At 30.5% G+C, this 11734-nt stretch overlaps 1 protein-coding gene across 2 annotated transcripts; it reads left to right on the top strand.

Moving 5' to 3' along the window:
- LOC143242483 (anoctamin-1-like) lies at positions 1-10478 on the top strand. Of its 2 annotated transcripts, XM_076485909.1 has the most exons (7): positions 1-90; positions 1058-1223; positions 2639-2691; positions 3662-3840; positions 5669-5774; positions 6602-6804; positions 10395-10478. In XM_076485909.1, the coding sequence occupies exons 2-6, from the start codon at positions 1151-1153 to the stop codon at positions 6791-6793; spliced, it is 603 nt and encodes a 200-aa protein (XP_076342024.1). In that variant the 5' UTR covers positions 1-90; positions 1058-1150; the 3' UTR covers positions 6794-6804; positions 10395-10478. The 2 variants fall into 2 exon arrangements, with proteins under 2 accessions (XP_076342024.1, XP_076342025.1); XM_076485910.1 differs by lacking the exons at positions 5669-5774; positions 10395-10478 and having other exon boundaries at positions 6602-6788.
- The last annotated feature ends 1256 nt before the right edge of the window (positions 10479-11734 follow it).

The raw sequence follows: 11734 nt of genomic DNA, 5'->3' as shown, positions 1-11734 counted from the left end.
TCAGTGTGCTCATGAAAACCAGTGGGAGAGTGACTACAACTTAATAAACCAAGAAGAATTGGGTCTTTTTTAGTGAATATCTTGAAAAGGGTAAGGCTTAAGTTTAAAATAATGATTGAAAATAATTACATTAAGAGATACATATGTTCTACATAAAAACTTGAACAGATTAAAATGGTACTTTTTCCATGTCTGTGAAAAATGTTAGATCTTTAACAATGACCTTGTAGTTTGTACATCATTCAAGAGCCTTAAAATCAAGTTATTTTAATTGTAGTTAACTGAGTAACTGACTACTATGGAAATGAATGATATATTATTTTAAGTTCCTCCAACGTAATTTAAAATACTTTTAGATATTTAATGTATAATTAACAGTAAAGATGAAATGTGTGATATGATAATAATGTATGTGAAAAACTTAGTTGGAGCAGCATTTAGAATGTTTTTGATGGTGTAGAAATGGATATGAATTGTGTTTCTTGCTCAGCCTGAAGGGTTATAATGCTAAGATTAAACATTTGATTCCCGCTGTGGTTATGGGTCAAATTCCACATCGTACAACTTTGCATTTAACAACAAACAAAGAAATTTTTTTTTTAATTTTATGGGTTTCAGCTTGTTTTTCAGAACAGTTTAATATATAGAGGAAACGTTTATTAAATACCTGTAAAACAGCTACACCACCTCAATGATTAGTATTTTTTGGAACAGCAATTTTAAAGGTCCTTGTCTGTGTTTTAGTTTGTTTGTTTTTTAAATGAAACATTATTAATATGCTACTTGATTTTGATGTTAATGTTTGTCTTGACTTTCATGTCAAACTAGAAATTAAATCTCTTATTCAACCACCTCTAGACCTGAATCAACACCATAAGGTTAGAATTTCTGTGTAATAAAGTGTGATACTTCCAAGGAGTCACCACATGTATTATTGTAATTGTAGTCCACTAATTACATTAATATATTTAACTGTCTAAATCATAAAAAACTTCCTCAAACATTAAATGTACAGTTCAATTAATAAACGTTTCTGTAATTTGTTCTCCTTCTCCAGTGTTGCAGTTTGGATTTGTCACAATTTTTGTGGTTGCATTTCCTCTGGCACCATTATTTGCTTCACTAAACAACATCACAGAAATCAGGCTCGATGCTAGGAAGTTTATCACTTTCTTACGACGACCTGTTGCAGAAAGAGTTAAGAACATTGAGTGCACAGTGTGGTGAATACAGCAAGCTGTTTAGTTTTAGTCTGTTAAGAAGAAAGTAAATTGACAATGTTACATATTTTTTATTTCAGACAAGTCTCTGATTTATGTTACATACATTATGTATTATTGCTCTAAATAATCACTAATTTGAATTTAGTTGTTATTTAAATGTTAGTATGTATTAAAATATGATATTTCTCAACAAGATTGGCATGTACTGTTCTCTATTATGACACAAATATATTAAAATATGCAAAAAGAAAAACGACACAAATTATAATTATAGTTATTACAAATTAGGGTTTAGGTACAAGAGTTTTAGAAACAATACTGAGTTTTATATATGATCTAGAACCCGATATTTTATCGACAGTTTAGGCCCATAACAAGCAAATTCAATCCGAGTTGAGACTGTCACACATCACTTAAGCTGGCTATCTTGTATGGCTTTGCACTGATTACAAACTGACTTTTTCCAGGGATGCTATTTAATGTCCTTGTAGAAAAAAATAATATCCCAAATTAATGTGTTGAAATTGAATGGTTTGTAATGTTCAAAATCTACTGCATACCTGGTTCCCAATTTTGTAGTTTTATGATTAATTAAATTAATTTATGATAATAGCTTCTGAGGCCTATATCACACTGACTTTAACTGACTAATAATATTCTTCCTGCTCTTGGCATGTTGGTTTATATAGTTTATTGTGAGTTTCTAGAATATTCACCAAAGTTGGAAGATGCTAGTGTTTTCATAAAATAAATAAATATTAAATCTTACTCTTGAGATTCTTCTGCAAATTTCAAGAACAGATGGGACTTGTGCAATACATAGCCAACAATATACATCACATACAAAAAAGGAAAACTATATTGAAACAAATGTAGGTACTAAAACAAATGTATCGTGGTAAATCTGTTAGAAATCACAGTCTGAAGCTCTTAAAATGTAGACAATGTTGTGATACCCAACTTCTTTGTGACATACAAACACTCTTCCATTAACTGAGTGAGGACTGTTATTAGTAAATAATAACAATCATTTGACAGTCATGTGTGAACCAATCAGTTGTAAGAAATATTTGGATTTTAGCCTTTTAGGTATTTTCATTATGACATTTCTAGTTACCCAGATAGTGAAGTAATGTAATATTCATACTTTGAAGTTTGTTTTATTTCAAACCTTGATTTTTTTACACTAAATATACAGAGAAGAATTATTAGAGTTAATTAATAACTCCTGATTAGTCTTTAATGATAAGTTTTAATTCATAACTTAGCTGAGATATATATAATCCATTCTATACATGAATGTAATGTTAATGAAAGAGAATTGTTTTGTAAGCAAAAAAATAATAAAAAGATTAGACAGTAAAGTTATTGAAATATATTCCAGTTATTTTAATAGGTTGATTCTATTTTGATAGGAGTATGGTACAGAATTCTTAATTCTGTTGGAAAGATTTCTGTCATCACAAATGTAAGTACAGAGAATTATGAGCAATGTTTGTACTTGTTCTTAATACTAACTGTTAGTAATATCACATACACTGATTACAGTGATAAAGGAATACTTCATACACATGTATGATATTAGAGTGAGACACCTTAAGAATCATTATAAGTGAAATAAACTCTTTGCATTTCCTTTCAAATTTTATCTAAATTATGAAATTATTTTGAGAAACGTTTAATGTTTAAGGTGATTATTAAATTAATGTAATTAATGTTATAAGTATAGGTCAGTTCCAAAACTGTAACTTAATATGATCTCTTTTAGAATTTCTGTGTACTTGTGTTCTTTCTGCAGTGATTTTCTAAAGCACCTTTAGTGGGTTTATAAAATACATTGATGTGATTTCTTTTTGTGAGTCAGTTTACAAGTTTACACCTACTGACCATTGGTTGTTATTAATTTAAGACGAAATTTTGTGCATTGAAGAATTGTCATGGTGTTGATCTATCACAATTTTGATGTGATATAAAAACTTAATTGTTACTATTATGAAGAGACAGGAGTTTATAATGTATTACATATTGATGTCAATAGAAACAATAAATTGTTTTTACCTTTCTGATCACTTGAAGTACAGTGTCACCATATTATTACTTTATTTTGGAATTATATTGTATAATAATTCTATATAGTAAATTAATGTTCATTTAATATAAAAAGTAACAATGTCATAAGAAATTTAAGATGAAAATGCTATTATTTTCTGTTCTATCAAGCATGGTTAGTGATGCAATAGACATTTAACACAGTGAATTTTATTATAATCCACAATGTCAAACCCAGTTAACTGTGTTTCACTAATATACTTAATGGTGTGAAACTTAATAATGTTTGCTCTTACACAATCAAACTAAATAATATTACAGTATATTATTTAAGGTGACAGAAAGTGTGTTATTTTCTGAACTGTTAATTCTATTTTCTTACTTTTCAGGCACTAATTATTGCCTTTACATCAAGTTTTATAGAGGAGACATTTTATAAAGTTTTCATTTCACCAGATGGGTCACTGAATGGATTTCTGAACTTTACTCTGTCAGATTTCAACATCGGTGACTTTCCTGGTGATTTGAATATTCTTTCTGAACCTGACACCAGTGTGGAATACTGCAAGTAAGTGTTAATTTTTTGTTTTATTGTTTCAAATTAACAGAGCATAGAAAACAATGTATGTGTGATTAAGAACCAGTGTGGTGTCTCTTTAACCCTACTGACGTGAGACATCAAAGTGAACAAGTTACAACCGTTTTACGTAGATTCAAACTTTAACCCTGCTGACATCGGACACGAAAGTGCACAAGTTACTACCATTTTACGTAGATTCAAACTTTAACCCTATTGACATGGGATATCAAATTGTGCAAGGTACAAACATTTTATTGAGTTAGTTTCAAAGTTATCATCCATGAAAGTATTTTTCATCATTGCAACAACATTTTTACCACAATGAACCAGATTCAAGGCAGTTGAATGCAACTTGGTACATTTGGCATGTATAAGTTGGTGGAAATGATGCCTAGCATGCATAGATAGATGGGTACAGATGATGTCTAGCATGATCAGACATATTGGAAAAGATATCTGGTATGCGTAGATATTTCGATGAAGGTTGTGTCTCGTATGCATAGACATATGGATTGAAATGATGTTTGGCATGTGCAAATATAATGCTGTAGGTGATATCTAGCATGTGTAGATATATGGGTGGAGACAATAAAGGGTTAATTAAACTACTTAAAATAATACATATTATTAAACTTGGTACAAAAAGATACTTTATGACTTAAATATTAGTATTACATAAGATTTAATTCTTAAGTTAAAAAAATGAATATACTTCTCTACACAATCTGGTGATGCTCTGACTTTTCATTTACAAATATTTTTTTTTCTCTCCTCTTGTGAGGGTTTCAGATTGTTCAACCAATTAGAAACGTACATATAGCAGATACTAACAACTCAGAATATAAAATTTCAACCCAAATGACAAATCCTTGTATTATCTTCTGTTTTTCAAGAAATTTGTGTAATTCTCATTTATATTGCTGTTGGACAATTGGTTGTATTTATATAACTAATAAAAAGAGTGTATTCTATCCATAAATCAGGCAAGTTTCTTTTTGTTTCGGCAGTTTTTTTTTTTGTTTTTTTTATATAAACCTGATTGTGGGTTAGTTAGAAATACCAGTTGTTTTACAATTTTATTCAAGTGCATCATGCAATATTTTTTTAATGTAACATAATTATTCATAGTACTAAACAGAAATTTTAATATCCTTTTATAAACATTAAAAATAATCACAAGAGATTTCATAACATTCACCATCAGTTTTATTTTTTATTCTGAAAGAAGTAACATTTGTACAAAACTTTAACATATTTTTATCCAAGGAAGATGGAAGGTTTGTTTCTAGATTCTGTTTTGTGTGCAGTAAAAAAGTTATACATCTTCAAGAGAGAGAACTTTACTGACTTCATCTTCAGCAGCATTTGAAACAACTACACTAACTCTTTTAATGACTGTATTTCAGGATTGATACACAAAATTGTTCAAATAAAACACAAATAGAACTTGAAGACAAAACACTTGGATGATGAAATTACTTTTCTGCTGGTACAAATCTATTAAAATTTTCCAGACATCAGATTCACAAAATTCCAGCAAAATCTCCTCACTCAATAGGATTTCAAAGAAACTTTTTTGGAAGAAAACTGTAGAATTAATTTCTAACAATTAGATATTGCATATAAGAGCACAAAATGTACTTAGTTGTTTAAGTTAGAAAGTTAACTTTATTTCAAAAAACTTGACTGAGTACAGAAAACAGTTTTAAGGTAAAGTTGAAAATTTATAAAATGCAAAACATCCTCTATAAAATAAATTGTTTAAAGTGCTGGCTTCTATTTTAAGGTCATTTTATTTCATGATTTCTTCATTCAGGTACCAAGACCATAGAGAGCCTCCAACAGCAAACAACAAATATGAATATAAGTCAATATATTGGCAGTTTGCTACAACTTGCTTGATGTTCGTTTTTAATTTTACGGTTGGAAACAATTTTTTCAAATTATAGATCTTATTTTTAATCAAACTTAATTACATTTACAGTTCATTTTTAGTTTATATTAAAATAAATCAATTTACAGTATCTTTCACTTTAGAACATAAAATACAACTTTCTTTCTTCAAAATATGGAATATTTTTAAATGCTAATTGTAGAACAAACCTGAGACTTTTATTTAACTAAAGTTTTCAAAACAGATATAAAGTGTGAATAGCTTTTACTAAATCACCTTTTATTTGTAATTTAAATTTTTTTGAGGAAGCTAAGCACATGTTTTGATGTACATAAACCCACAGGACCAGTTGAGAAATGCTGTATTAAATTAACTTGAAGGGAGTTGGAAACTTTTTAACATTTACTGCAACTGAAAATATATAAACATTATAACGATGTACAGTTGTTTTTAATGAAGCAACATAAATAGGCTATAATAGGTAATACATTTTACTTCAGCCAGGACAATCCTAGAATGTTTTTAAAAGCTTCAGTAACATTTACTAAGTCATCCTTCACAAAATGGATGGGTTAATCATTTTTGTTATAAAACTATCCTTTTTTATTACCCAATTATAAAAGTGTTAGATTTTTTTTGTGGCTTCTGTTCATCCAGTGTAATGTTTTTCTAATTGTGTAGCACTGATACTGTTCTGAATGACTGTACATGCTCATTAGTAATTTAAGAAAAATTCATGACTTAATCATTGTTCATAAAGTTTTATAATCTGCATTGGTTAAACAATGTTATGTAAAAGGATTATGTTTTAAAAATTGCTCCAGTGAAACTTATCATGTTTTTACTTTTTTTTAGTGTCTTGTATTTATCATCTCATCTTGGATTTGTTGGTTGATCCCTGACATTCCAAAGTCTGTGAATCTTCAGATTAGGCATGAAAATCATGTCATCAATGATATGATTATTGAACATGAACTAAGAAAAGCAAAGTATCTTGCTTTGAATGGAAAAAAAAAAAAAAGGAGCCAGGTTGGAAGATACATGTAAGTTGACCAAAGGTAAGTTTGTGAATATTCTGTTTGTTACTTAGTATATATTTTTATTTGTGTGTGAATAAGTAAGAGAGTATAGTTAGAGGTTATGGCTTGTGTAAGTGTGCATACTGCATGTTAGCAGGTTCTTCAACTGATCAAAACTTGGTAAAACAAGATTCTAAACTTCAGTAAGGCAATAAGGTTGGTGGGTCATTCTAAAAAATAAAATAGCCAGGTAGGAAGATACAAGTATACCAGTGGTAAGTTTGTGAATATGCTGGTTTTGTGTGTGTGTGTTTGTTGTTGTTTTTATCAGTGTTCAGTATACGTTGGTTATCAGTTGTTTTTTTTAAGTATTCTGTCAGATTATCAACATATTAAATTTCTTTATATAATTGTAATGAAGAGAAACTAAAGTTATTTGATTAACTCCAAACATTAATATTTACTCGAAGGAAAATTATTTGAACTTAGTGAAAACTTCAGTTTATGAATTGGTACTTACTATTATAAATGTGTGCATTATTAAAAATATCGAAAATTTATCTAGATGTATTGGATACAACTTCAGTTTTGAACAGATTTGTGTTAAATTATGTACTTGTTTACATCCTTTAATAATAATTTGAATCACTCATGAGGGTGAATGAAAATTATAAAGTACAAAACTCATTTTTAAAGTAATGGATCTTTAGTTTTGTTACTTCTCTTTAAGATGGGCTGATTTTTTTAAAAGCATTTTTGACATAAGTGTTTCTTTAAACATACATTTCATGTGAAAAATTTCGTGGTTATTTCAATCATCAGTAATTTTTAGATTATATAGATGTTTACACACATTGTCTCTTGTCATGTAAAATTAAAACATTTTTATGATGCCAGTTGTAACTGTTACAAAATATTTCTTTATGTGAATTTTAAACCAGTTATTTTAATTATTACAACTTTTACTTCTGTATATATTTTATTGTTTAAAATTTATGAGCATTTCTGAAGAAATAGTTGTTGATGTGTGCATAATTATGAAGTATTTTTTCATTTGTGATAAATGAAATTAAACCTTATTTACTAAAGTATTTAGTATTATTACCTGATGTAACATGTTCTAGAGCAGAACTTATAAGTGTCGTAGGTTTGTTTCACATATTTCATTTACAAAATTACCAACTAACATCTCGCCTTTAAACATATTTTTTTTAGTTTGAATAAGAAGTTCCCAGTTCGTGTAACAAAGATAAAATGAAAATTCTGAATATATTATTATTAAAGACTTTTGCGTTTTTTTAAATTCATGTTTTAATCTTCAGAAGTATTTCATCTGTTATGTTTCTTTAAATGTCCAAACTATGTCCCAGCAATGGAACGATATCAAATTAATTCATTTCTTTATCAAATGAAAACTGTTTTAATCTTCAGAAGTATTTCATCTGTTATGTTTCTTTAAATGTCCAAACTATGTCCCAGCAATGGAACGATATCAAATTAATTCATTTCTTTATCAAATGAAAACTGTCGTTACAGGCTACATTTAATTTCAGGCTCAACTTCATGTACACTGGCACAAATAACACATCTCGAAAACTATTGCACACCGACATCACACATATATATAAACCTTACTTATTGGATTGTCATCATAGACTCATGTTAACTCTTAGTTTATATTCGGTCAATGTTGATAAAAGAATATTTCCAGAGTTGAGGGTGAGTGACGTTGTTAAGTCACCCTCCCTCTGGTATGGCCAGGAGGTTCAGGTGATCGACTTGCAATCTGAAGGTCGCCGGTTCGAATCCCTATCACACCAAACATGCTCGCCCTTTCAGCCGTAGGGACGTTATAAAGTTACAATCAAACCCATTATTCGTTGGTCAAAGAGTAGCCCAACATTTTATGATGGATGGTGATGACTAGCTTTCTTCTCTCTTGTCTTACACTGCTGAAATAGGGATGGCTAGTGCAGATAGTCCTCGTGTAGCTTTGTGCGAAATTCAAAAGCAAACCTTCTGGTTTATCGAGCTAGTTTAATAAAAGATATAACAGTAACGGAAATACTAACAGCTATCAAAGACACAAAAAACAAATCTCCTGGAGAAGATGGTATACAAGCTGTTCTAAAACATGGTACTCAGAAATTATATGAACACCTAACAGCCTTATTCAATTTATCATTATTAGCCGGATATATCTCTCTTTCTTGGAAGGAAGCAGTAATATTAATGTTCCAGAAAGAAGCAAAGAAACCAAATAATTACCGCCCAATTATCCTAACCAGTTGCATCGGCAAAATTTTAGAAAGAATAATTAGTAACTGACTATCTATCTACTTAGAAGTAAGTTCAAAATTACCCGAAATTCAAAACGGATTTAGAAAATAAGACAAACTACAGACCACCTGATCAGATTAACAGAACCAATTACAGACAGTTTTAACAAAAACGAATGTACTGTAGCTTGCTTTCTTGACATTGAGAAAGCATTTGACACGGTCTGGCATAACGGATTACGCCAGCAGCTAACAAAAAATGGATTTACCCTAGGGAATTAATTATTCGCTGGCTATCTACTTTACATGGAAGTTTGTGTAAAATTAGCGGGTGGGCCCCATTCACGGCCGTTTTCATTTGAGGCAGAAGTCCCACAGGGAAAGGTAGTTAGCCCTATATTATTTATCATGTATGTGAATAATATGCCTCTATCGGACCTAAATTTATGTTTTGCATCACAATTTGCTGACGATGTGTAGCGGTATGGAAAAGTGCCCCCCACTTCTTCAATAGCAGCAACAAACCTCCAACCAGTCCTGAATAATTTTGAATAATTCTGCCACACATATGGAATAAAAATAAATATTCCAACAACCCAAGTAATATTATTCAGTAGATTAAATAAACTGAAAAAAGAATTAAAAGATCCACCAAAGTTATACATGAATGGATCACTTAGACTGCTACTTCTGCTAAATTTTTAGGATTAACTTATGATACCAAATTAACGTGGATACAGCACACAAACAATATCCTGATCAGAATCTGGAAAAGAGCAAATTATGAAAGTATTTCAGGTAAAAATCAAGGTACATTACCTGATAATATAATAAACATTTACAAAACATACATTAGACCTATAATAGAATACACATCTCCTGCCTGGATAATCATAACAAAAACAATTACAGAAAGTACAAAAAATACAAAATTCAATCTCAAGTTCAGCCTATAAAGTACCATGCACAAGTATGCAAACGTTGAGCCAATATGTGAAAGACTCTTGCATCATGCACTAAGCTATTTTAATAAAAATTGGCATAAAAATGTTTTAATGTGTGATCTCAACAGATACTACGTACATGATGAACATAGTCCTAAGTACCTCTTGGGACTTAGGTCACGGTAGGAATTTTGGTTAAATTATGATTTCGTTCATTATGAACGAAAAATAACCAGGGGCGGTCAGAAACTGCTGTTTCTCTTCACCCCACACATGGCAAGAATAACTAGTGTAAGTGAGAATAGGAGTGATGGAGTAAGGTTTCAATGGCTGGCAAATGGTTTATTTTTCCGAATGTGATGGTCATAGATGACCGCGAGTCTAATATGGTATAAATTTTCATCAGGAGGAGCGTCATGAAGAGCTGAGAGTCAGCACGGTAAGGCCTGCCGAAGAGAGGACGAAGGGAGATCCAGAACCACATCCACACCCTAAGTACCTCTCTCCTATAAATATATATTTAAGAAATATAAATCAAGCTGGCTTCCATACACTAGACGCTTAAAACTAGTTTTATTTTTTATGCTTTTTATTTATTATTTTTTTCTCTTCTTTCCTTTCTTCTTTTTCTTTATTATTTTAATTTTTCCTTTAAATATATATGAAAAAAGGGAATATATATATATATATATGTGTGAAAAAAACGAGTAGAAATCTAAATAAAAATGGAATAGAAGTAAAAAAAGTGGATAAAGGATGAAAAAAAGGGCAACACAAGACATGGACATTGCCCTGAAAAAAGGTTGGAGTATTGTGAAATACTCTGGCCCAAAATCTACAACAACAACAAATTCCTACAAGTAGCCGACATGAAAACTAGGAATGGAGGAAGAGGTCCTGTGCACCTGACCGTCCTGGGTATTTAAAAATTAAACATATCCAAATACCCACAAAGAAGAAGCGAAGCGAGTAAGTTCTGCGAGAAATTAAATATTTTGTTATTAATAAATATCTTGTTTCTTATTTCTCACTATTTATGAAATATTATTAATCTTTATATAATTTGATTTTGTTTGGCATAATTACAAATAATTTGTGCAACATAAGGGTTGTTTTTTTAAAAGAATTCCTTATTATCGGATATGCTGAGTAAAATTGTCACAACATCTTTATAAGTTAACTTGGTGAAACGTAACGTGATATTATGTCTGTTTGTTTGTTTGTTTTTGGAATTTCGCACAAAGCTACTCGAGGGCTATCTGTGCTAGCCGTCTCTAATTTAGCAGTGTAAGACTAGAGGGAAGGCAGCTTGTCATCACCACCCACCGCCAACTCTTGGGCTACTTTTTCACACAACGAAAAGTGGGATTGACCATAACATTATAACGCCCCCCACGGCTGGGAGAGCGAGCATGTTTGGCGCGACTCGGGCGCGAGATATTATGTCAGTTTGATGTTTTGTATAACGGAGTGTTAAGATTTTGTATTACTTTTAAATCCGACTCTTATTTCAAATAATTTTAGTAAATAATTTCGATTTATTCACACGAGTGAAGAACACTGAGGAAACCGCTACACATTTTTTTAATCGCTGACGAATGTTGAAAAATATCCTGAAACCCAGAGTTCTTCATACATTGAGAGGATCACGTCCGTGAAAGAAGTGTAATAATTTCAAGAATACCACGTAGAAAAATTCAACTTGTTCTGGATTCATGTTTACCACGTCCAGTACGTGTAAAACAG

The sequence above is a fragment of the Tachypleus tridentatus genome, unplaced genomic scaffold (assembly GCF_004210375.1).
Source record: "Tachypleus tridentatus isolate NWPU-2018 unplaced genomic scaffold, ASM421037v1 Hic_cluster_2, whole genome shotgun sequence".
Classification (NCBI taxonomy): Eukaryota; Metazoa; Arthropoda; class Merostomata; order Xiphosura; family Limulidae; genus Tachypleus; species Tachypleus tridentatus.
Note: the sequence above shows the minus strand (reverse complement) of the source record. Positions and strands in the feature narration are given on the sequence as shown.